The sequence below is a fragment of the Rhodamnia argentea genome, chromosome 3 (assembly GCF_020921035.1).
Source record: "Rhodamnia argentea isolate NSW1041297 chromosome 3, ASM2092103v1, whole genome shotgun sequence".
Lineage (NCBI taxonomy): Eukaryota > Viridiplantae > Streptophyta > Magnoliopsida > Myrtales > Myrtaceae > Rhodamnia > Rhodamnia argentea.
This window is the reverse complement of record NC_063152.1, coordinates 9,038,560-9,065,638: the sequence shown is the minus strand read 5'-3', so window position 1 is coordinate 9,065,638 and position 27,079 is coordinate 9,038,560. Positions and strand designations below refer to the sequence as shown.

General features: G+C 38.4%; 2 protein-coding genes and 1 long non-coding RNA gene across 3 annotated transcripts; 1 reads left to right on the top strand and 2 right to left on the bottom strand.

The window, feature by feature from the left end:
• Positions 1-1,469: 1,469 nt before the first annotated feature.
• LOC115731247 (disease resistance protein L6-like) lies at positions 1,470-2,207 on the bottom strand. Its single transcript, XM_030661899.1, has one exon. It carries the CDS (start codon positions 2,205-2,207, stop codon positions 1,470-1,472), a length of 738 nt encoding a protein of 245 aa, XP_030517759.1.
• Positions 2,208-6,109: 3,902 nt separating this feature from the next.
• On the bottom strand, positions 6,110-26,227 carry LOC115733655 (anaphase-promoting complex subunit 4-like). The gene is made up of 19 exons (XM_048276531.1): positions 25,917-26,227; positions 25,710-25,821; positions 23,843-23,934; positions 21,967-22,053; positions 21,378-21,617; positions 19,738-19,818; positions 18,237-18,388; positions 17,159-17,319; positions 16,980-17,080; positions 16,804-16,878; positions 12,496-12,675; positions 11,713-11,795; positions 11,542-11,640; positions 10,354-10,458; positions 9,412-9,547; positions 9,086-9,310; positions 8,862-9,014; positions 7,353-7,434; positions 6,110-6,577 (listed from the first exon to the last, which is right to left on the bottom strand). The coding sequence occupies exons 1-19, from the start codon at positions 25,986-25,988 to the stop codon at positions 6,483-6,485; spliced, it is 2,331 nt and encodes a 776-aa protein (XP_048132488.1). The 5' UTR covers positions 25,989-26,227; the 3' UTR covers positions 6,110-6,482.
• LOC125314407 lies at positions 15,369-25,846 on the top strand. Its single transcript, XR_007197906.1, has 3 exons — positions 15,369-15,380; positions 16,157-16,158; positions 25,713-25,846. It is a non-coding gene; the product is annotated as an uncharacterized LOC125314407 (long non-coding RNA).
• Positions 26,228-27,079: the final 852 nt, after the last annotated feature.

Sequence of the window (27,079 nt, the reverse complement as noted above, 5' to 3'; positions counted from 1 at the left end):
TAGGCCGAAGGATGAGGGAGGCCTTGGAATCCGAAGGTTGAGAGATTGTAATAAAGCGTCAATGCTCAAGCATATTTGGATCCTTTTCACCGATAAAGAGTCTTTATGGTGCAAGTGGATCCACTCCAATTTTATTAAGAACAAAAATTTCTGGGTGGTCCCTAAACCCACTTTCTGTTCTTGGACATGGAAAAAAATCTTGGATCTTCGGTCGATTTCTCCTTTGCTCTTTAGATGGAGAATTGGAAATGGCTTATCCACCTCCTTTTGGTTTGATTGGTGGCACGATAGAGGCCCCCTCCACAAGCTATTCTCGGCCGGTGATATATACAGGTCTAAGATCCCCCGCAATGCTACTGTCCAATCCTTCTATGCTTCTGATTGGCAACCTTCGGCTGTTCTGGACACTTTCTTGACTTGGCCGGAGCCTGCCCCTGTTTTTGTGGATGGAAGAACCGACAAGCTTATTTGGCAGAGCCACCCCTCCGGTATGTTTTCGATTGCCTCGGCTTGGGGATGTATTAGGACGAGGGGCCGTGTAGTACATTGGCACTCTTTCATCCGGGATTGTTCCTTAACCCCTCGGCATGCTTTTCTACTATGGTTAATCACCCTTAGACACCTCCCTAATCAAATTTTGCTGTTGCAATACCGTAGAATTGAATATGGAGTGTGTGCTTTCTGTCGATCTAGACCCGACTCTATCGACCACTTATTTTTTGGATGCTCTATTACGGGCTCTCTCGCATTATATTGGGCTACGAAATGCGACATAGCTTGGCAGAACCGTCATTGGGATGACTTCATTCGTTGGGCTATGCAAGCTTTTGGAGACCGTTCTTTTCACCATCGCATTACTAGGTTTTCTCTCGGTGCCCTATGTCATATCATTTGGACCGAAAGGAACAATATCCTCTTCCGAGACAAGCCTCTTTTTGTGCCGGCTATTATCAAACACCTTGTCAAAGTTGTGAGAGACAAGAGTCTCTCTCTTGGTCATGTTCAAGACCACCCTCGTAATAGGCGACTCCAAAGAATTTGGGGGCTCCCATCCTCTATCTTTGAAGATTGCCCTGATGCTGTTTAGTGTATTTTCCTTGTATTTTTTGGCTGCTGTCTTGGCCGGTATCTATGACCCGTTAGATAGTCTTTGTCTTGGTTGGCCGCTGTTTTGGCTGTTCCCTCTTACATAGCCATCTCTTTGGCTTCTTTGGTATATGCGCTTTCAGTTTGTGTATCTTGATAGACCGCTACACCTTTGCACCCATTAAGACAAGCTCTTGTGTACTAATGGGTACGAGGTTTTTGTGTTCGGTCTCTTCCTTGTAAATGGCGCTTTGAAAAGTTATATACATTCTTACCTTACCAAAAAAAAAAAAAAGAATGAAAATGACGCGGGCGGGAATCAGAATAACCAGTAAACATCCACACATGTTAAAAGAAAGTAAAGAATGTTTTGGTGAAAAGTTTTACCCATCTGCTTCGCATCCTTTCAAGGTGCTGACTCCAAGAAGTGCTTGCTTCCATTTCTCCAAAATCGCCGGGTCGAAACGCCTCTTAAGCAAACGCCTCTCACGCTCGTGAAATGCGCCTCCGAAACTCCCGATTTGATGCCCCACGTCAGCTGGTTTCACTTTATAGAATACTGGCAACACTATTTGCCCATTATTATCATTCCTGCACTCTATTAGTTGAACTAGTTCATCCAGGCACCAACTGCTCGCACCATAATTCACGGAGAGAATGGGGATCAGGATCTTTCTATTCGTGATGGCTGCCACAAGATCTGGTCGGATGTCCTCGCCTTGGCAGAGCTCGTCATCGTCTCTGAAAGCATCAATTCCGGCTTCCAAGAGCCCATTGTAGAGGTGATCAGTAAAGCTATTTCGAGTGTCTAGGCCTCTGAAGCTCAAAAACACCTCGTAGCAATTTCCAATCGGTGCGGTCATCGAACTAGATGCACCATTGTTAGCATCTATAGAAGACAAGCTAAATGCAACATCATCAGTTCCTGCCGGAGACAAACTAGATCCACCGAAATTAGTTTTTGTCGGCGCATTCATCGAACCAAATGCGCCGGTATGAGCATCTTCTGTGTTTCTTCGCACACAACCTTTCTTGTTATTGAGAAAATAGAACACCAGCCAAGGGAGAAGGATCAGTGCCACGAACATGGCGAAAGACTGCTCAAAAATGGGATGATGCATTTCGTCTTTGCTCTGATCCGCCCTTGATTTTCGCTCGCAAGTCTCACAGAGAAACGAACCAGGATGCCTCTCAGGAAACAGAAAATGCCTTCTTGTTGCCTAATCTCTTGTGGTCTGACTTATATTAGTCAAGCTTGTCAAGTAATTCTTTCACGGGGAACCGTAACCACGTGGTTAGGAGTCGTTGCCCTCCACGCGGCTGAAATCTCAATGCCCAAGAGAATCCAAGGGTGACAGACAAGGCCGGTCAAAATTTCAATACATATAAAAAGGTGGATTTGTTGGGAAGATGAAAAGTGGAGAGAAAGAGAAAGAGGAAGTGAGAGAGAGAGAGATTCGTCCGGTCCTTAGAAGACCGGACAAACAAAGCGTCAAGACCTCCTCAATTGTAGGTCTTGTCCTAAATCTATCCTCGCTAGCCCACCTCCATCCAAAAATCATCCTTAATCATCCCCAGTTTTCGGGTGTGCGGGCGCTGGCTTTGCGCCAGAGAATGGGCTTCGGGTGTGCCAGAGCGAAGAGCGAAAAGCGCCCGAGGACAGAGCGAGAGAGCGCTGGAAGAGAGACGAGGGAGCCAAAATCATGGTGGTCGTCGCTCCTTTTGCGAGAAAGGAGGGCTCCCCACTTGATTTTTGAGCTTTAATAAATCAAAATCAATATGTTCCAGAACCTTATGATGTGGGTTCGACATAACATGAAGACGTTTACTCTGTCCAGCTAAACTTAAATTGAACTTGAATCCAAGGAGATTTTACTAATTTTGCCACCTCTTTGGCACTGACTCTAAGTTATATTTAGAATAATCTCATTTGTAAGTTAGGCTTTAATGTGTCTTCAGATGCAACCGAAAATGCTCAGAAGTAGTTTTCACTGATGGCGAACAAATGAGATGAGTAGGTTATCACCACCAAAAGTAGTAATCTAATAGATTTTCAGCACAAAGGCAAAAGGGCAAATATCAAGTACTTCATTTTATCAGGGTTCTATTAAAGAGACACGACTTCAATTTGGACTCGACAGAGTTGAAGTGTCAAAATGGCCTGTAAGGACATGCAATGTGGAGAACGGTCAGTATCCAATGTTAAATATGCATGAAAAGATAAATTCCCCAAGCTGTGATAATTGCAAAATGAGCCTCATTCAATGCACTATCCATTTGGCCACTGTATCTGTTCTGTCCAAGAAATTAAAAACCAACTAAAAAAATTTAGTTGGTAACATGTGGTTTTTTGGAGTGGGGGATTGGGGGGTGGGGGAGAGTAGAAACTCATGAACACCTTCAATTAGGTGCTAAGTGGATATTGACATGCTACCACTCGGCAGACACAAGAAGATGTAATAAGCACACAGTAAATTGTCTATATGTGCATCTCTATGGTCTTTCCAGGTACGATCATAGCTTCATTCATTTGTTAACATTTGGAATTTTCAAATGGTGGCCGAAAGATCATCTCCGCAAAGAAGGTTTTTGGTTGGTTAAACTTGTATGTCAGAAATTGGGATATGGAATGCTCAATTTGTGAAGCAAGCGGGCAGGGCCTTGTCAACTGAAGCACCTAAAGATCGCAAAGACCAGGCGCAAGAAAAATTAAAGAGATGTGCGGGGTGAGGAAAAGAAAATTAGTAGCACTTTCCGTCATATCAGAATTGTAAGATTTGATGGGACCACGACCAATCGCTCTAAAAGCTTAAGCTTATAGAAGAAGGCGTGGTTTAATATTTATATATTTCAACACTCCCCCTCACGCTTAGTCTGGTCTTTTTGCCTAGTACTAAGCGTGGAAATATTCATTTGGGGAGGCAAATAGGGGCCTGGAAAGATTTGAACTCATGACCACCTGCTCCGATACCATGTAAGATTTGATGGGACCACGCCTAACTCCTCTAAAAGCTTAAGCTTATAGAAGAAGGCGTGGTTTAATATTTATATATTCCAACAAGAATAATAAAAGCTCACAATTAATCATTGCAAGATTTTCTATAAGCTCGTATACCTGTGCTCACGTAGGCCTATGTTTTTTTTTTTTTTTTTTGTCGAACACGTAGGCCTGTGTTTACTAACCACATTAATGTTCTAGTTCATTGTCCAGGACGTAATGATGTAAACGCTTTGGCATTGCCAGGACAGGATTCTGGGAATTCCATGGAGTTTTCACTTGATGACAATTTTTGTCCCGCTGCACATCAGCCTATGTCATCAGACCGCTTGAATGTTCTCATTTCTCCAGGAGATATTGGCTTTGATACCATTGGATTGCCAATACAGTCCCATGGCGTCAATTTACAATGTGCCATGCGTAGCCAAACGATCAATTGTTTGGGCCAAATGGACTATACAGTAAATGAGCATGTTTGCCCCTGTGAACCACCCCATACCTCAGTATCACAATTTAGTAGTAGACTTGTTCCTGAATGCAATCACATGATGGAAGATTACCAACCAATGGTTTGTGATGATTTGGATTGCTGGTTTTCTGATGCCTTTCAGACTCCACCACGTGATGATGATGCTGGTCGAGGTCCCAGCAAAGGCGTTAATGGCTGGCTCAAGATAAAGGCAGTGCTGCAGTGGGGTTTCTTCTACAGGAGAGGTGTCAGACTTGAGCCGTTAGATGAACCGCCGAATGAAGTCCAGGCTTGATTTGATTAGTTCTTGATGTCGCATTACGTAAGCTGATTCTCCATTTACTTTCTGATAGAATTCATAGCATTCTTTTCTTAGATGCGGGCATATTATTTACTCATCTGTATTCGTTTTATTCATTTGTGTATAGAACAGCTTTGTTTGAATGCCTTTTTAAGAGAATTAAGCTTTTTCATCAGGAAGCCTCTCTACTTCAGTCCTTTGAACTTCTTTTTTTTTTTTTAGAGATATCTGATATTTCGAATGCAAGGAATGCAAGGTAATATCTTTCAAAGAGTTTACTTTGATTCCACATCAGTTATGCATCGGGAAGTGCAACCACGTCCATCGAGTCCTATGTATTAAGTCATTGTCCATTTGCGGCTATCCACAGGCAATAAAGCTATTTCTCGTCTGCTAAATTATGCTGCTAAGTTCCCTTGATATTCTCCATTCATTCACACTGACATTTCAGTTTGAAAGTCACACGTAGTCTTCTATGATGATTTGGTGTTTAGTCCTTGTTTTTTCCGTTTCTCGAAACTTTAACTGTAATTTCTCAAAAACGAGCTTGCGTAAAACGGCTCGTGGAATTTAAATTTAGTATGGGGTTCACACTGGTAGTGGACCTAACAACAATCACCCGTCTTATAATTAATGTTCGATATCACTATTTCTGCACTTGCATCAAGAATGCATTGAAGACGTGAAGATTTGGTAGGGCAACAAATAAAGGGTGATTTAATTCGAGAGAAAAATCAGCTCAAGTTCCCAAAAGGCTATTATCACGACGAATAATAAACATAAGACAAGTATCACATATGCACGTTACATTCAAACAATTATATTTTCTTTCTCCTCGAGATTGGTAATGATGCCAAGCGAGAGAAAAATAACAATTAAACAATTGTTAGATTCCAGAATGTCTATACATCATTAAGTTAAAAAGGTTACATGATACTCTATCAAGGGTACTTAGTCCATCAAAGGTATGGTACACATAATCTCATGATCTTACCTAACATTTATTTGAGGATTCCGAATCACTGAGATTAGAATATAGCCTATGTTCTTTAATGCCCCCTAGAAACCATATATCTGGCTTATGTTCCACACAAGAATGTATATTGTGCATCGGAACGGATCGATGCATCACTTGACAATGACACATGGAGAAGGGAGTTGGTCTTCAGTGAGAGATTTCCACATTCAAATGCGGAGTTCGTTGGTCGAGTACACCGCATGAACCATTTAACCCAAAGCATAAACAATCCAAACATAAGAAAATAATAAACATATACAGAAGAAGCAAAAGCTTGGTGCTATCAAGGTCGTCTCAGGGCTTGCAGCAATACCATGAAGACAGTTACCACCAGATAGAAGCCATGGGTCAGCATCTCAGGGTTGATTCTATCTGACTCAATAGATACATAGCTACCTTTTACTCCACTTTTCTCTTCAACAAATGCCCGCCTAGCAGAAAAGGCACATGGCAGGTATAGATTAAGACTCCAAGAAATGTGGAGTTGAAAAGCTTCAGTCAGAAAGCCCACATACATTTGTTCTCACACCGAAGTCTGCAGCTTTAAGTATTAGAGATCCACCTGCAGGAGTGACACCAGCATAACCACCACAAATTCTTGAACAGATGGTCATTCTGAATCAGAGATTTCATCTTCATCCTCGTCCAGTATGTAGACCAGGGCCCGCTTTCTTGCAGCTAAAACACAAGCCACACCTCTACTTGCTGTTGCCAAAAAAAAATCTCGATTTCAGTCTAACGTTCCTTGAATATATGGCCATAACTAACCTGATGTTTAGATACCATTGTTGGGTAAAAGTAAAAGTACAACACTTGCATTATGCTAAAACACAGGCGGAAAGCAAACCTTGTAGGCCTAAAGAGGCTATGGCATGCATGTAAACTATGAATGCTCTACAGTATCTTGCTATACTAAATACTATGATAGGATCTATCACCATTGACATGTACAGGTTCTCAGTCAGTAACTCAGACTGCAATGTACCTACCATAACAAGATAATTATTCTCCCTATTTGTCTGGCCAATAGAGATTCATCTTTTTCGAACTTTGACCTCTCAATTGACTCAAAATATAGGGGAAAACCTGATACTTTAGTTCACTTCTTCGACTGAAAAAAAAAAACTACTTTTTTGGAGCATGTTTGCACTTCTTCAAACTGTGGGAACGAACATGAAGTGATCCAATAAAGAGACACAATGTACCTAGGCCAGTCATATTTAAATAAGAGTAGGTGGACAGGATTAATTCAGTTCCACTATCCAGTCAACAACATAAATCTGTTACCTACGCTTGCCAGTTTATCAAACATTGATACACAAAGGAAAGAGCATGGGCAACAATAAGTTTTCAAATATCCAAATATGCAAATGGACAAGGTAAGAAGCTCAAGGAAAAAAAGTTTCAGAACTATACAATTGATTGCATGAAAATGAATTAATCCTTAACTTGATAGTATGACAGCATCAAAAATTCATACCACTAACTGACAAGGGAGGAACTACAGCATGGGGAATGCTGCGAATCTTCTCATTCTCCATCTCTAGGTGTAAGATGGAGTCCTAGACGCATAGTTTCACTGGGTTAGTGTTTCAGGAGTGAGAATAAGATAATAAAGCAAAAAATGATCTCACAAAATAGAAGAGAAAATGGCACTACTTACCCATTAGGGCCATCACATGCCCATTTCTTAACATACATACAAGGTTCCCACTGTCAAGATATGTTGAAACTTTTGCAGTTCCAATAAGACAGAGTAAAACATCCTTTAAAAATCCAAGCATGAAGTAGCATGTGTATGCAAATAGGAGGAAAAACTAAGCTGCAGCTCCTCGTGCTGATGAGGAGAGCATATAAATTATAGATAGGAAGAATAAAAGAAATATAAACCGGACCAGTGGTTCAACTGGTCAAACTGGTAGAACAGTGCTCTACCATTTTAACCGGTTGAACCGATTGCATGTGATGTCATATGATAGAATACTCTGCATATATTAGACTACACTTGTTCAGAACAATAGATGCCCGGCTCAGTCAGCAGAACCGCTTGAGCACAAAAACAGGATTCGAGTTCTCAAGAGAATCGTCCAATTTTCCTATAAATTAAGCCAATAAATAAATAATCCACCACAAATTGAAGGGAGAAGACATTGGAGCAATTGGTTGGCACGAATTAGTTACAAGAGGTTGGAGTTCCAAACCCCAACCCAACTCCAACACTCTTCCTTTAAATTTTTGGGATAAGTTTATTGGAAGTCCTAAAACTTGTCACGAATATACAATTTAGTCATAAAACTTTCAAAAAGTACAATCAAGTCCTAAAACTCGTCACAAAGTGCAATTAAGTCCTAAAATTTTCAAAAAGTGCAATCAAATCCTAAAACTTGTTAAATTGGTGCACTCAAGTTCTTAAACTTGTTAGCATTTTCCGTTTGTCAAGTTCCACGGAGTTAATGGAAGGACTTGATTGCACCAAATTGACAAGTCTTAAGATTTTGATTGCACTTTTTGAAAGTTTTAGGACTCAATTGCACTTTCCCAACAAATTTTAGGACTTGATTGCAGTTTTTGAAAGTTTTAGAACACAATTGCACTTGCGTGATCAGTTTTAGGACTTTCACTATACTTATCTCTAAATTTTTTGAATGCCCTGGTCCAGGCTAGTTGACAGGGTTGCCAGGTTACAAGTTTGCAGTTACGCCTGATTACCAATTGAATAGGGTCAAACAATACCACCAGTTCTTGACCACTACTGATTCTGCAGTGAAACCAAACTGGAGAGGTCTGGTTCCTGGTCAAACTGGAGCCGGTTCTTAAACACTAAAAAGAACGGGAGTTGAAAGGAAAGCACAATATCCCCAGTTTTTTCTTTTTGCCATTAATGTCTTAAATAGTGAATTGACGTGTGTCGGAACAAAGAGAACTCAGGAGCATCCCATATGTATCATGAGTACGAAACCAAAATGCAAGCGCTGGATCAACAAGTTACCTTCAATTGGTACAATTCCCAGTTATTTTCCCAAGTGGTTCCTGAAATATGCACAAATGGAAGGTCATCGGCCTGCAAGATCATCATCCAGGCATCTCCCAAGTTTTCTCGAGTATCATTCATCTTATTTAGCAACATAACAATTTGATGTTCCTGTTCAAAACAGAATAAATTAGCCACATCTACAAATTCGGGCATTAAAATATTATGTACCAAGCTCTTACCTTATATAGAGCCAAATCCACACAATAGTAACCAGGAGGAACGCACAACAAGATCCCTTCCAAAGATCTTCCCTGCTTCACATTGCTTAAATCATTCATAAATCCCCTCACTACAGCTATACAGTTTGTAACATCTAAAAAGGACTCATCGGGTATTTGGAAGGAAATATAATCTGTAAACCCAACTTCATGAGTCTGGTTAGATGAAGCAAATTCAGAGGCATCCTGCAGAGCCATACAGAGAAATAATTAGCATGAAAAGGAAGTTGTACTCTGCACATGCAGATCTCCCGATAAAATTGTAGATTCAAATTAAAGTTACATACCTCATAGAAGGACAGTGAAATGGGAATGTATCTGGTGGACGCTGAAACAGACGTAAGAGGGAATAGCGGCAATAAATTCTTACAAAGTATCTTTTTTGAAATAGTAGAAAAAGGCATCTGGGCAGCTTCCTTGAAACTGCGATGATTAAATTAATTCCTAATCAGGAAACCTGAGATTCAGTATTTCCATAATGATTATAAAAACAGAAAGCCCAATCCAACAAGCACCCAAGTTAAGTTTCCATATACATTATCAAGTTATCAACCTGAGATCGAATACAAAACACTAGATTATTAGGCAGAGGGAAAACCCATCGCTGAGTACGACCTCCAGAAGACAACCCCCACCCCTGAAGGTTTCCTTCTCTTTTTCTCCTTCTCTAATTATAGTCTCAGGAATCTGGCAACTCAGGCAAGGAAATGAAAAACATAGGTACATTATCATGGTAAAAGAAATATGGATAGAAAGATCTACAGACAAACCACGTCAACAAGATTCCTGAATCAGCCAAATGAGAAATGAAAATTTCAGCTCACTTAAATGATGAGTTGGGTGAAACCAAAGGCACAGGTTTTAAGTGAAGGATTGCAATGTTTACAAAACCCAATTTTGAATCTGGCCCATCATACTCAAACTCCTGTCATGCATACAAAGAGATCAAGAATTTCACATTTGGTACACTTGTCAGCAATGAGGACCAGACTTGAAGGAGGGAAAAAAGCAATCACTTCAAACAACAGAAAATAGTAACTATTTATCCCTGAGTTCATACTTCTCCCACATAGGAAGCATGTGAGAACACTTATGAATGGAAAATCTAGATAAAGCATTAATACGAAGAATCTACAATGAAATAGCAATAAGCGAGACATTCAAGTAAGACCTTCTATGCACGAACAAGATTCTATTACATTTCACATTTCTATTTCTTTTGCTAATACCTGTTTTCCATCTGTTGAAACTCCTCCACAAGTGTCCTCTGCAAATATTCGCTGTCTCCAAATCCTCCATATTGCACTAACTCTCTGACTCTCTGCATTGTTTCTCTGAGACAATAATGCGTGTAAGACATCTTACTGACCTGACAAGATACATCAGGGCAGAAAAGCGCAAGAAATTACATTTGAACTTCGAAAAGTGAGACTTTCCAATCCAATGAGAAATTACAATCCATCCGTCAATTTCAATCCTTGTTTCCCTGTGGCAAATTAAATAGTGCTGGACCAACAATAACCACATTTGAAGCCCAGCAAACTACCCTAACTTAGTCAACCACATCTAGTTGTGCTCTTAAGTATTTATGAAGACAGTACAAAGATGACCTGAAATGAAGAACAAATCCACAAACCAGAAGCCATTTACAATTTCATATCCTCAGTTTAGCAACTGATTTGTGTCACATTGCATTAAAGCATGAGTGAGCCACTAGAGTGCATGAAAACAATACTAGGTTTGACAGCATATCATTGTGACATTCAAAGCATGAACAAGTTCCATTACACCATGATAATCTAATCCTCTGGCACACAAATGTACAGCATAACCTAGCGAATGGCTACCAAAATTCGGCACTAGGGCACATGAAGGCAATACTAAGCTGACCGCACTTTGCAGCATCCAAGCTATTGCCTCACCAAATTTCAGGTACAAAGAATGAAGATATGACCCACCCTTGGAGTTATACGTCATCTTATGTCAAATTATGAATCCAGTCTCACATCATGTCTGAATGTTAAATATGATTCCGTAACTAGGGCCAGGCAATAACACTTTCTTATTAGATGAATGGAACTCATTAAGAACACCAAGGAGGAGCAAAACTTACAGATAATTCACAACAGAAGAAATTTGTTAATTCATTTGAGAGCCATACTATCGACAATAATGACATGTCACATCTAAGCCCAACTAAAAGTTAATGTTGACTGAAATTACAGGAAAAAAATTACTTTCAAGGAGTATACAAGCAATTTCTACTGGAAGCTTTCTAAAAATGGTGATGCCAAACATTCCACTTGGTGCCTTCATCAGTTATTGAACAATCATTAACTAAACATCTGGAGGTTCCAGATGCCATATTGTAAAGGACGTAAAATTAGGATCTGGACAAGTTAGAAGAAATCACTTACGAATCAATGTCAATTTCTTCATCAGCCTCAGGGAGATCGAGAAGCTGCATAACAGGATCTTGATCATACAGAAACTTCAAGAACACCACAACAAGTTCACTGTTGAAATTTACAAGAGTAAATGGGGATTCACCGTGAGGAAAGACCCTGATGTACAAAAGTTAGACAAACCTATTGTATGTTAAAAGTTGATCACTTGGCTCTGACATCAGTTGCTTTATACATTTCAGAAGCCAGCTGAAGAAATTTGCAAACTGAAAGAGAGACGAAAGCAAAAGCTTCAGCAACATGCACATTATTAAGAGAGATGAAAGGAAAAGCTTCAGCAACATGCACATTATTAACCAATACAAAATGCTTTCGACCCTAGATAAATTTCACAAGCACACCGAAGGCTTGAGAATTTCATAGGATCCTATCAATATTCAGAGCTTGCTCTAGATTTCAGCATTCACACTAGCATATTTTCATTTTGGAACAAGAAAGAATGCATTTCTTGAGTGTAGCGTGTGAGAATTGAAAAGGTATCAACAAACCCCATGTTGTGCGCAATTTCTCTTTGCTCCTTTAAAAGCATGACAATATCAACAAAACAACAATTTTGTATGGTCAGTTCTTCATCATGATCTTAACAGGCACAAAAAGGACCTTTGTTAAACAGGTTCAAGTCATGTGCAAAGGCCCACCAATAACAATATGGCCTTTAAAATCCCAAAAACAAACTCATTTTGCAAAACACAAAATGCTATTTCACTTACAATTCTCTATCATTCTGAACACACAATATATTGTGTCTTATATCCACAAATAGTTCAGTTCCATGTCAAAAATTCAGTAATTTAGTGTCACTAAAGACAAGCACGATGAGAGACACGTAAGATTTTAGAAAATAGTTGCAAACAGAAGATATCGAGAAAGGTAAAGAAATCATAGTAAAGATTGTAACAGGCATACCTGCTGCAAAACAGATGAGAGCACCCTTATGAATCGCTCAACCTGTACAAGCAGCATTCCAGCCTTTTCTACTGCATTGTCCACCAGTGTCTCATCCAAACCAATTCCCAGATAACGAGAACGCCATCTCGAAAGACCCCTGAGCTCACCCATTCTAAAGCCAATAATTTCTACAGCAGGCTACTAAGTACATAACAATACTTCAATTAGCTAACCCAACAAATCAAATATCATGTCTAATTAAGGAAACTGACAGACACTCAGGTGGGATAAAGGTAGCATTGAACATATAAGTAACAAGCAACAGCAAGAGGATTTATCGATGTTAAAATTCTACAGAAGAAAATGTTTCACACAGCAAATGGCCATTACAAGCCATCTTCATCATTCAAGTGCAAACTGTGTTTGAACTACCTAACATGTGCCAGATTCTCTGACAAATCAAAGTTATCCAGGAAAAATCATTCACAAAATGGAGCTTAGACTGCCATCCAATTCATGCAAGCTGGCTGGAAGTTTGGAATGTTTGGGTGAAACAATCATGTCCTATCCCAAAGTGGCTGTGCGCGCGCGTGCGCACGTGTCCCGGGAAAAGGAAGGGCCGGGGGGGTGCTAGCCCTTCTGCTGTTAGCTTGGGCAAGGGTAACTTCTTTAAGACATTCGAATATCAAACTACATCTTTATCCAATAGCTTATGCTCTTTGATTAGTTAGCTCTAGTCCCATAAAAATTAACGAGGAATTAGTGTAGGAGTAACTAGATTCAAAACTCACCTTGCTACCTATTTAAGCCCCCAATTATCAAACTTTTATACTTCAATCTAAGGCCAAGTCCTAGCCTCCATGAGAGGGGGAGTGTTATGACATTTAATTAGCAAACCACATCTTTATTTGATAGGTTAATCTTTTAGATCACTTGGCAGTTATTCCACAAAATTCTACACCATTGTGAATGCACATTTTGAATAACAATAGGAGAAAGGAGGCCCAAAGCATTGATTGACAGTACCATGGAGTTAAAAGAAAGTTCATAAACTTTGGTAAGAAAGAAACAAGCAAGCTCCAAATAATTAGGAAAGTTACATAGATGCTGTACAGCATATATGGCTTTCCACCATGTTCTTTTTGGCATTTTGATGGCAGTTCTTTAGACAGTAAGTCTTTTCTGAATTTCTCAAATAAATATGAGCTTATAGGTGGTGATTTGTAAATAAGAGGCATCCCCCTGATGCTCTTTAATAGACTTACTTATCAAAAAACACAAAAAGAGTACATAATCTTAAAGAATCCAACTAGAAACATCATTTCTCAATATACTAGCAATAAACAAGAATGTGTAGCATGTACGTGAGAGTCCCGGAACCCAGGAGAAGCAAGGATCCGATCTCATTAACGACAGCCCTCTAGTGTGCATGCACATGTACAAACACCTGTGCAAGCACATGATCGCATGCAAGTGAACATGTAATGTACATGTTCACAACACACACAAAATGTCCACATACATGGAGAGAGATCAAGCGGAGAATAACTGGCAATATCTTTTGTATAGATAATAAAGAATTTTGTTAAAAAGAAAATAATTCTACTACATCAGTATATACAAGGACATAACAAAAGTAAAACAAACAATAAGAAAAAATCAGAAGGCTCTGTGGAATCACAATATGAATTCAAAAGCCAGTTAAAAGGTACAACACAGTACCAACAAAATATTCCAAACCCTACTATTATGTTGCTTTCTTTCAAAAGGCACCACATGAGACAAAGGTGCAGCGCTACAAGACTTCTTAGAAATTGATCCTCCTAAATAAGCATTCCACCAACTAAAAAGCTGGATGGCAAGTCTTGGCAAGAACTGAACCGAACCAAACCAACTTAGACAAACTGAAATTTTATGCGAAAGCTTGGGAGCGAGTTTGACTGAAGAAAGAGATGATTAACATTTTCACCCGAATGCTTACACATACAACACCAATCTGTGAGAGTCAAATCTGTCTCCTGAGGCTGTAAGTTTCCCAGTAGATGTGCACCAAATTGGAATAAGGTTCTTACAATTGAGAATCTCAAGAAACGGAATTTGATTCTCACAGATTGGCATCGTATTTGATCATCTCCTAAATCTCTTTGACATTGCAAGGAACAAGGCAGCTTTGGCAGCGGATTGTTATCAGTTGAACAAGGGAATGATCATTTGGGAAATTGGGTTCATGAGACAAGCCCAAGATTGGGAGTTTTTGCCTCTTTTTTATGTCTTATATAATTCCAAGAATTCTGTTGCTTCTGAGGATGCTTTAGTGTGGAACAATGAAAGAGAAGGAATCTTTGCAGTAAAGTCTTACTACAAGCAGCTCGATAGGGACGATGTTGGTCGTAGAATGGCGGAAAGCAATTTGGAAAGTGAGGGTTTCAATTAGAGCTTCTCTTTTTGCTTGGGAAGCAACTTGGGAACACACCCTCACTTTAAGATAACCTAAAACAAGGGAAAATACTGGTTAGCAGTTATCTCCTCTGCAAAAAGGAGGCAGAATCCGTGCGTCATCTCCTCCTTCATTGTCCATGAACAAGAATAGCTTGCACCGAATTTTCTTGGGTTATTGGCGCTTCTATGGAGCTAGAGACCTGGGCTCGGCAGGGCATTCATTTACAGTGGCACAAGAAAAGAAGGATAAACTCAATTCCTCTCTGTTTTTTGGCTGATTTGGAAGGAGCTGAACAAGAGAGCTTTTGACGGAGAGAAATCTTTTGTCTATTGAAGTTTGGCTAAAGTCACACTTTTGGTATATTGGAAATTGCATACGGATGTTACTACCTTGGTTAATATAGTCGATGACTTACCTTGTATTTGAGCTTGCCTATCTTGTTTTTAAACTTACTTTTCGTTTTGTGAGTTGTTTTGTATACAGCTTTATGTTTTAGGCTCTTTTTTTATATGGGTTTGCAACCCCTTGGTGCCCTATAGTTCAAGTATTTATACAAAAAGAAACTCAACACTTTTCTGACGATTTTTAAGATATTCCAATAGCCCTTTACCCCAACATTCATTATCTAATCATGTAGTTCCAAGTACAAATATTAACATCTCATGTATGATTTGGCGCTAATCAGTATAACCATCATCCACATAACATGTTTTTATCGAGCACAAAAACACCCCATTAACTCACAGTCGCCATTCCTTTTATGAGTAAGTTCATCACGACAAAAAGGTGCCTCTACAACCTAGAGTTAAGATCTATACAGTTCAAGAGAAACTTCGGATTTGAAGAGCTACCAACACACTCCCAACAAAGAACAATACTACAGATACTGAGACTAAGATACAAAACTGGTTTGAAGTGGTAAAATTTAAGTATTTAAGTAGATCTCAAACACCTAACACAAATGTTTAGCATTACTCTACAAAAAAAAAATGCCGTTAGCTACCAAAAATGGTGATCCAAATGATATAATAGTTGGGTTAAAAAAAAATATAATAATGAATTCCCACATCTGAGTATGTAAACCAATCATTGTGAACAGAGGCTCTCATAACCACGGTTAAGCATCACAGATGATATCAACGTAGGCTCAATTCACTATCATCTGATCTCCCGCTAGTTAGTTTATCTGTGCATTTTTTTCTGATAACTGAGTTTTCATCCTCATCCTTAGCTTGTCAGCAGTAAAAGTACCATAGGAAAGTAGAGTTTCACTTTCCACACTGAATCCAAGGAGTGGAATTTGGTAGTCTAAATAAGTCTCAAACTGCTCTTAGGCTCTAATGATGCTATTGGCAGGTCAAGAGTTAGAATATGATTCACTGATACAAAGACTGACACATGCAATTATGAGGGAATATGCCAAAATCAAAGCGGGCAATAAACTTTTTCCTTTTAAAACTGAGAACATATCTCTACACCTGCTAATTACAACGTAAATGCATAAACATTCTCTCTCCACACCTCCATGTCCAGTTCTCTGAAAGCTCAAACTTAGATCAAGTTCAAATTCAAACCAATGATTAACGACCTATAAATTCTATTATACACTTATACTAGAGATTACCAACTATTAAATCAGAATCAAATTCAATTTTACTTCACACTTTCCAGCCACTTAATGTTAGTAATCCATATCACTGAATATGATACGTTCGTATAAGAATTCAACATCAGGATGTCTGAAAGATATACCGTGTCTCGAGACATGCGAAGCATAACTTACTATAACAAATTTATCTAATCACCCTCCAAGACTGTCTCTGAGATGCTTAAAACACAATAATTTATGAGAGAGGAAGGCTAAATGCAAAGGTCATAATGTGCACCTGCAGATGATTGAGGACAACCAGCTGAAGTTCTTTTCCAGCACCACAAACAACTTTTGATACACGCTTCATACCCTATCAATGAACAAACTAGCAGATTAAGATTATAAAAACCAACCAAAAAAAAAACACCAAAAGTCCTATAGCAAGACCAGAGCTTAAAAAACCAGCCATACCACTTCACCCAGAGAACTAAGAAGAAACTGATGGACTGCCTGACTGGTCCTAGCACCACCTAGAAGACTCAAAAATTCCTCCTGAGGAGAAGAGTCAAGACCTACATAAGCAAACAGAAACAGTTAAATGAAGAAAAATGAAAAGCCATCTACTGCTCTGTACTAACAGTACCACTTACCATGGTCATTAATAAGGTTTGATAACAAATCAAACTTCTCGTGGAATATATTCATGGCATCAGCCCACTGCTTATTCATGACTGATAATGATGTCCGGATGACATGAAGTAAATCTTCGATGTTGGAAGCCTGTTGAGCAACTTGATGAAGTTCATTTTCACTGCAGACAGGAAGCATTCAGCCGATAAAGATTCTCAGAAACCTGTTCTCGTTCTGTTTGGGAATAAAACAGACCAGAAAGTGTGTTTGGTAACACTTCAAAAGCAGTTGATGAAAGGAAAACTAATCGTAGAATCAAGATTTAAAACTGAAGATGACTGTGTTCTCGTTCCACATGCAAACATGGAGGTTTGGAATAACTGAGCATTATTTTTTATTGTGATGGAACACGAGCATGTTCTCACAATTTTCATCCCTTACAGCATATATCATTGGTACTCAACAAGTTTTCTGTCAAAAAAACATTGAACACAGTTTCTATGAAGATTAATACTAAAAATGTTAAATAAAACTAAGCAGGCCTCTAATGGTTGAGAACAAAAATGACGTGTGAATCATGCAACAATGTTTAAAATTTTGCAACGATAACTACCGCATTTTTGTCCCATCACTGTCAACATCTAAACGTCATCAATTACTAGAGGTTTCTATTGAAAGATGGTACGATACTTAAAGGGTCGAGTGAAACCTTAAGCATGAACATAATTATTCAGGCTTCAAAGTATGAGGCATCATGTTGTTCAGCTTATAGTGACTCTTGAAAGTCAACTTGGGCATTTAAAATTATCAGAAGGATAGTTCTTCTATCATGCAAATTTAGAGTTATTTCTAAGAAAAATGCTTCAAAATTGCTCTATGTCAACTATTGGTTTTGTTTTAAGGAGGATGATAATATCCAGAGTCACTATGAGTTATACTTTCTGTAAAACCAAACAAAGTTGATACCTTTGAAACAAATATCAGTGCACACAAACAATCCTAATGTAATCATAATATCGAGTACAATCACTAGTACGTAAACGAGAACAGAAGTTTCACCTAAAATTTGAACAACACTAAATCCAAGTGCAAGTTTACCTCTTTTGGAATATTGAGGTATCAAGCACTAAGCAATGGAAGCCATGAATGCTATCTCCAACCATTTGACCCCCTCTTGATTCAACAATGTCTTCAACAAGTTCTCCTGAGCATGCAACCATCAAATGACAAAGATCCTTGGATAAAACCACCTAATGATAACAATCACATGCCAGTTAGCTCGCTCTGGTGAAACATCTAACATGATATCTGGAATAATCCAATGACAGGAATAAATTTTACAGCAGGTATACTTAAGTTTAGCAAACAGACAGCATTTTATGTCTATCAAACCAATATACATGCTGTTTGACATTTACTATATCTGGCTGTTTGACATTTTTGTAGAAACATGTTTAGTGACCACTGAGCTTTTATTCAATAGTTGCTTTGTCAAATTCCAATAACGTGTCCATGAAAAGACAATGTATCTGATGACTACAACTTATGTCACAAAGTGAATGAAATTCTTCGTTGGCCACTGAAGCATTTTGAGGAAGAATCTTTGAACAATCACAGACTCATTTAAAACACATGATATATATATAAGAAAATGACGATAAGCATGCCCTGCATATACAAATAAACAAAATTCTATCCACAGCTCAGTTCTCTAGGAAAGACAATTTTCATCAGATTATTGTCTAAGATTCCCTATATAAAAATAGAATATAAAAATGAGTAAAAATAGAAGATAAGAAAACTTCCTAATTCATGTAGGATGTGACACATGAGTAGTGAAACTGTCATCTATGTGAGTCTTGCAAGTGTACACTAAATGTGCTCTAGTTTTAAGGAGAAGTTACACAGTTACTTTCAAAAACATTTTTAGTAAATACATATACTCATTTCTAAATAAAACAATTTCATAAGTGATTGATAAAAGCCGTCATCCTTCCGCCCATAAGGCCATACTGATAACCAGCCCTAATATCCATTGAATCATCCACTTTAAAAGCATTCCAACAGAGTCTTAGGAATTCCTTCTACTTTTTTGTAATGTAGAAAAGATTCTCATCCTCCAACTTCCTTAAGAAGTCTCTGTTTTCTCATCCTTGAGTAACAATCACATTTTTTCCCCAACACACTTCTTTCCAATCCTGTAAAAATGAAATGTCACACCAATGCTTGAAGTCCATTAGAGCATGCAATCTAAAATAACTAAACCATGAGAATCTAAATGCTGACATGGGCCAAAAACATCAAGGTGGGTCCACTGATTTTTTGCTTCATTCGGTCTAGGTTCTTTTGTATTACTTTAACTTGGATCCCAAATACTTCCAAAAGTGTCTGTTAATGTTTATTTGTATTTTATCTTCTTCTAATGCGCGGGAAGAACTAAGGAAAAGACAATTTATCATATCATAAAGTTCAAATACATTAGAAGACTAACTAGGGAGGAAATTAAATCAATCACACGAGCAAAAAGAGGAACTGTTATTATTCCATTAGTTGAAGGAACATGGAGGCTCTTGAGAGGTAACTGTTGTAGCAAGTATACCTTCCTGATGGAAGCATTCAGAAGTCGGCCAACGATATTTCTGTCCTTGGTTGTCGTAGGAATATCACATTCATGTATATTCTGGGGCACATTGCCATGTGTTACAGAAATCACACAGCAAGAAGCAACAAGTGACTCATTATCAAACTGAAAATAGCAAGCTCAATATAACAAAGCAACCATACAAACAAAATGGGAACAGAGAGCTAAATAAGCTTCTAAACTGAAATAACTAGTGGAGTGCGAAACAGTGCTACTCTACAAGGTAAACTTGGAGATCAGCCAAGCACAATATTTAAGTAACATTCCTTTTTAGGTCAGGTCAATGACAGAAACAGAGAGAAGCAACACTTTAAACGAAAAATGTGAACTTCATGGGCAATAGCACAAGTGCAGTATAGGCACTGGTTTAACTATTCTTAAGGCCTTTAGATGACTTAACTCAATGCCAGACTACAGAATATTTACTTCATTGGAACTCAGAAGGCCTTAATTTAGCAGTTATACATTGTGGTTCCACAGAAACTTAGTATTCCTGTCAGTGGCATTGTTTTAAAAGGAAAAGAAAAACCAACCCACAGGCTCATTATTGAACTAAAAGAGCTACATCAACATAACAAGCAATTTCCCATCAATCATGCTTTGATTTTCCATCTAAAATATCTCACCAAAAAGTGCAAATTACCTGTTCTAGGTCAAGGACATAGAATCTGGAATTGACTTAAGGTAGTTCACCGAGTCAAGACATTTTGATCAAATAGTCAGCGACAATTCACAAACCAGTATATAGATCTAAAAAAATCCCCATTAGGAAGCAATAGTCCACACTTATAGATGTAGTGATAGAGCAATGGGCCCTATGAAGCCCATTTGGAAGAGTTCCAACAAGGAATTATAACCATAAGGACTTGACTCCATGTAACTAAAGAGACAACTGACGGAACCTAAATAGTACTGATTAAAACAATTCTCCTGCACGCATATTCTAGACTAATCAAATGTTTGTGGAGAAGTACATAATGTTTGTTTTATTTTCATGTTGAAACAGTACCAAACCTGAACATGCATTGTTCAGAGTACCTAAAATTCTAAATCTTCTAATGGTTGCACACCCACAGAGAGAACTATCTACACAGGCGAACACGCTCACATAACACTTTTCCCAACCAACAGTTGCATAGGCTCTCTCAATCTCCCTAGAACAGAGCAGAAACCCAAGAATCTAAAACAAAAGCAGAAAGTCCGTGAGGCAGGCTAAGCCAGAAAGACGCCAAATTCTCCTTTAGGTGCTTCAACTGCAGTATAGGTAGAAGGAGCACTCAGGGAAACTAACAAAACCTTCGGATAATTGTTCTGTATCCAAGTCGGATGTGTCATCTCTGAAGTGACCAACAGAAGTGATATCTAGCCTGAAAATATGGCATAAACATCTAGAAATTTTACAAGCATAACTTCACCTAGTATAGTTGCTTACTTAACCAGCTCATTACTTTCACTTTCCAAGCAATCCTGATTTACTGCCATCAAATCCATTTATTAAGAAAGACTGCTGTGTGAGAGGCAAGAAAGGAAAGTACTCATTGACAGAATCGGATAGACTATACTGCTAAACATTTGATTTGAACAAAGAGGAAGCTTACAACATTTCCGATTGGAAAGACACCAAATATACTGAAGCACAAAACCCCATCTTTATCTCCACTGCAGAGAATATTGAAACATTGCTTTGAAGAATTTGAGAGCTCTACGAATGAATCTTGACCATCTTCAGTTAAACCAGTTTCTCCAGGTACTAGTCTAGGCATGCGAGGAACTCTTGGAGCTGGAGGGAAGAAACGAGTGGTGCGATCTTCAAATGCCAAAGGGTTACCAGAAGTGTCCTATGAGAAAAAATGGATAATTACCTTTCCAATTGCAAAAATAAATAAGAAACAATATAACAAGAGATTAAAGCTAAGGAGTCAACAATCAGCAAATCAAAAACTAACATATGACTCCAAACATAAGTTTTTCAAAAAAAAACCTTGCATAAACCCACATTGAAGCTGTTGGACTGTGAAATTAGATTCTAAGTTTGAAAAAAAAAATTAAGTAAACCAGACTGCAATAACTACGTAACTGCAAACAAAACATTAGAAACAATATGAAGGGTATGAACAATAAAATATTGTCAGTCAAGAATCAAGATCAAGAAGTTGTATGAATTTATGTAAGTTGACAGATGCATACTCTATTCACTTGGGCATCCTCCTCCCAATTGAGACACACCACAGCTGCCGCATGGGACTTCAAGCTTCTTAACAGTTTTCCATTTTGCTTAAAATATACACCGTGTAAGAAAAAATATACCACAGTATGTATAACTGCTGCAAGCACTATCGCATATAAAAAGTAGTACACCTCATATCCATAGATCCATAAAGACAGCTAGATTGATAAGATAACATTCATATGTAAAAGTAAACTCTTGAGAGAGAAACGTAATCCATGAAGAGGACAATGATTAATAAATTGGTAAAAACCTCAAAGAAACAGAAATGCAGTAGCATCAACTCTAATGTAAAAGTAAACTCTTGAGAGAGAAACGTAATCCATGAAGAGGACAATGATTAATAAATTGGTAAAAACCTCAAAGAAACAGAAATGCAGTAGCATCAACTCTGAGCAATTGTACCCTTGACCAAACAGCAATAGCTTAATGACATAACCGGTTATCTACGAACTTTTCTACCCACAAGCATAGTTGAGGCACATGCAAGTTCTATCATTTAAGAGTCACCTGAACTATTACCTTCCTAATTTGACTGAACTGGACATATGTGGCTTTAAATAAAAGAAAGATAGAAAATAACTGTAAATTTGATGAAAACGAGCATGTCATAGATGACTGCTTCTATATGACACCATCCACTTAGACCGTAGATCCTCACAATGAGCTCAATAACAGTAAACACTGCTGTAATCCATCCTTTAAATTTGGAAAATATTCAGTCATCGATGACAACATCTACAACAAGGTGACAATTTTTTGTCTTACATGAGAATGCAATTGAGCACATCCAGATTCAAGTCCTAAGTGTATAAATCTATAGTATGACTCTACTAGTACTATATCAAACAATTCACCACTGATTTCACCTATTAGATATAAGTCAATCAACTTGATTCATCATTTAATATGATGTTGCGGTCAAAAACATTTCATGGCTTTGATGTAGGACGAAGAGTCCAACAATTAAGAATAGATCTTTAGACATCACATCCAAAACTTAGTTATATTTAATGTATCTTTTCTGTTAGCTATGGAACTACTTAACATTAAGGAAACATCATATTTTATAATTAATTAACATCTGTAATGGACCACCAATGGTCAACACTATATCAAACTTTATGATACTTTTGGATTTAATTCACGATCCACAATCCATAGATTTACCATGTTGATTCATTAAATATATTTTCAAGTGACAGCTATGGGTGACCCTAAGTGGTAATCACATCATATCAAAGTTGCGGTTAGCTACTAAACAGTTGACACAACTAATAAACTAATACCATTTGGGTTCAAAGTTCAAACCACGTAATACTAATTCACTCACATAATCTATCTAACTAAACAATCGGTCATGTTTGGATTGGAATGAACCATTCAATCCAATTAGTTAAATGGATCAGAATGAACCGTTCAATCTAATTAGTTAAATGGGTTATTCATCTCTTGTCATTTGGTTGACCTATTTACAAATGGGTCATGTAAAATAGAGTGTTCTAATAAGATTTGTTAAGCTGGGTCATGTACAATAGTGTTCTAATAAGATTTGTTAGGCTTATCCTGCTCGGATTGACCCATATAGCAGCCCAATGTTAACTTGACAATGGCTGACAAGACCCATAAACATGGATTGCCATCTCAATTAGCCGCTAAATGCCCGCTGAGCAAGTTTGCTGTTTGCATTGCATCATGCAACTTTTAAGCGATTCAGAATCTCTCCCAAGAGAGATTAGAAAAGAACATATTCTGATGATAAAAGATTGTTGCAGGACGAATTTCTAGTTGAGAAGTAGTGAGGGTAATGGTAAAGTAATTACATAGAAAACTTACTTCAACATCATGCAGTGAAACCGTACCATCTTCAAGTCCCAAGACAACAACCTTGCCATCGGGACGCCAGCATAATGATGTTATACACTTACCTGGAGTAAATTAGAATAGTTAAAAGAAGCCAGTATTGACGACACACAATGAAATGTGCAAAGAAAAGTCGATTCATACAGAAAAAAAAAAAAAACCACCAGAAAGAAAGAATGAATAATTTGTTCAGAATAAAATTAATAGACGAAGAGGAAATATAGAGAACACACGTAACCCAAGAAAATGATAATCACAATTTTTGAAGTGAGCAAAGCGTGGTAGCATTACAATATAATTGAGAGGGACATTGGTCGCTTGATATGGTATTTCTTGGTGCTAGTAGGTCATCTAAAGCCAGGCCATCTATACGTTTTTGGCAGCCTCCAATCCATTATCTCAATCCAAAAACGAATCTTGTTGTTCAGCTTTAGAAGCTCAAGGTGGAGTGGGTCCACGAAAGTAGACTTCAGGCAAGAATCATGAGTGTACTAGCATCTACAACTTAGGATCTCAACAGAAACTATTCAAGGATTGGTTAAAGTACTACGGTGCACTCGACAACATGTTTTCTATATCCAGAAAACAATCTGACATGTGAAGCATTCAGATGGTTCTAGAGAAAAAATACCTCCTCTTTAAATTTTTCCAGTGAGAATAGATAGCAAAAACTACCAAGGCTAGGCATCTAATCCTAAGCTCTTATGAATTTGAATTACCAAGTCGTATGAGAACTTAACATACTTGGATGCAGGTCCCCCTACCTCCTAGTCTCTTTGTTTTCTCCAATTCACCCCTCCATCCCTGACCAGATTGTCATACCAGTATGCAGCATAGCTTGAGATATATCCTATACGCAAGTAAGTTAAATTTCCAACAGCGGACTTGCGTAATCAAAATGATGTGACGAAATGCCCCTCCGTAATCAGAAGAAGACAAAGTAACTTCAAGTAATACAAAATGTGAGGAACTTTTCAGACTATACTCTACATTTTAGCAATAAAAAATCTGAGGAACTTTCCAGCCTATACTAGATCTATCCTAGTAGGGAACACTCAATCAGCACAAGAAGAGGAAGAAGAGAAGCCATAACTAATACTACATTGTGAGAGTCACCATCACAAATCGAAGAAAAACTATATAGATGCCTGACGACATTGAGATGGAATTCTGCAGGGGCTAAATCTGCCAACTCCATGCAGGCATCAAGCATTTCTGCATCTGACATAGCTAGTCTATCTAGCATTAATGACATCCCTTCTTTATTTTCATGGACGCTTTAACTGGTATACCGAAAAGGGTAACAAGATGGAAAAACAAGAGTATGGTACACTTCCGGTTGGTCTAGATGACTGTCCGTTAAGTTATGGGTAAACTCCCCTAAGGCACCAACCTTGTCTAGAAGCTGATAGGAATGTATGGCTGCTACAATTAAAAGTCCCTCCATTTAACTGATATCAGCTTGGAATTCTTTACTGGAAACTAAGTCATCTCTAGATTTCCACTTGTATCACCATCATTGACTCTTCATTTTTCTGGAAAACACCATTTCCTTGGTTCAGCTCCGTCCTCTCATCTAGTTCAACGTGGTTTCTCATGTAGACTTTCAAGCACTCCTATATTTGTCCAATTCTCCATCGAATGCAATTTGAACTACATTAACAGTTACAGTGGTTCCTATGGGAAAGCGTAGCACATTTAGCAAAAGCAAAATTTATAAACGATATAAGGCCAATGACTCAAAGGGCACAGCAAGCCATCGTTGAAGAAACGAACACACTGATAAAAAAGAAGAAAAAGAAAAGGGAGAGAGAGAACTTTCTCGATTCAAAGCAATTACCAGGAGAGATTGTCCACAGCCTCTGCCAATTGAAGCGATGAAGCACCACCTTCGAGTCCTCCGTGACCATGGCCAGCAAATCCTTCTCCGGGTTCCACTCCGCCATCTTCACCTGCCAATCGAAAATCGAGCAAACCTCACAAAACCGAGTCGGAACAATCGAATCAACCTGCCCATTAGGTCGCAAAAGAAGGCCAGGACCCGAACCTGAGAAGCCAGCGGTTTGTCGAACTGAAGCTGAAAGGGAAGAACACGCCGCGACCCTTCGTCGGTCTCCATAGCTAAGAAAAAAATGCTTCGGAGGCAGCCGAAAAACGCAGCACCAGCTGCTGGAGCAAACAGCGAGGACTGTACACAAGCGCCGGTGGCCAATGCGAACTGAGTGAAGGGTAGAGCTCGAAAACCCTAGAAGAAAGATCAATGCAAATTGCTACCGAGGGAACGGAGGCACGATGGAAGAGCTAGACGAAGGATGGAAGAGCTAGAGAGTGACGAAGTCCACTGGAGTCAACAGAATTTGTAGAGAGAATTGCAGAAGCGGAGCAGGCGGGAGGGAAAATGTGGAAAGAGGGAGAGACTAATGGGCGGGCCGAACCGGGCCGGATCGGGCTATATGCCGGACCGAACTTGTTGTCCGGGCTCGCTTTCATCATCAAGAAACATATGTGATTTCGTTTCGGAACGGGTCGGGTTACCAAAGTGGTGTGTTTTACTTGCGACCGCAGTGGTCACATTCTCGTGCATCGGTTATCAAATTGATCAAAATGGATTTTCCAGTTAGGCAATCCCTTGCGCATGGTGGGAGAAATAATATGGCAAGAAAAGGCGTTAAAAGAGTACATGAATCTTTCTAAAATTCAATTGGTTATCGAATGTGACCATCGATTTCACGAGAACTACTTTAGTTAACGATAAGGAACAAGATAAATTATTGGGCATTTGTTTTCGAAAATGAAGTTGGCAGTTGGATTCCAATAATGCATTTTCATCATGAGAAAATTATGTAAATAGTCACTATTGATGAATGTTCAATTTTAATTCTTCCATCTGCTCAAATGACTAATTAGACATCATTTAATGATGTCGATTATTATATGTCGAGCCGGACATGAAAAATAATTAGGCAGAGTTTATTTGAGGACAACAATCACTTTGAAATATTTAGACACTATTTGATGACATATGTTCTATAACGGAGATTATCATATTATGAGGCCGATTATTATATACAAAGATGAAAAGCCAAGTGAATAATCCACGTGCAATCTATTTTTTATCCACCGTTCAAATTGAACGGATTGGAAGCCACGTGAGTAAATTTCATTAAATTTTGAATTAACGAAATGATGATACTGAATATTTTCATATAG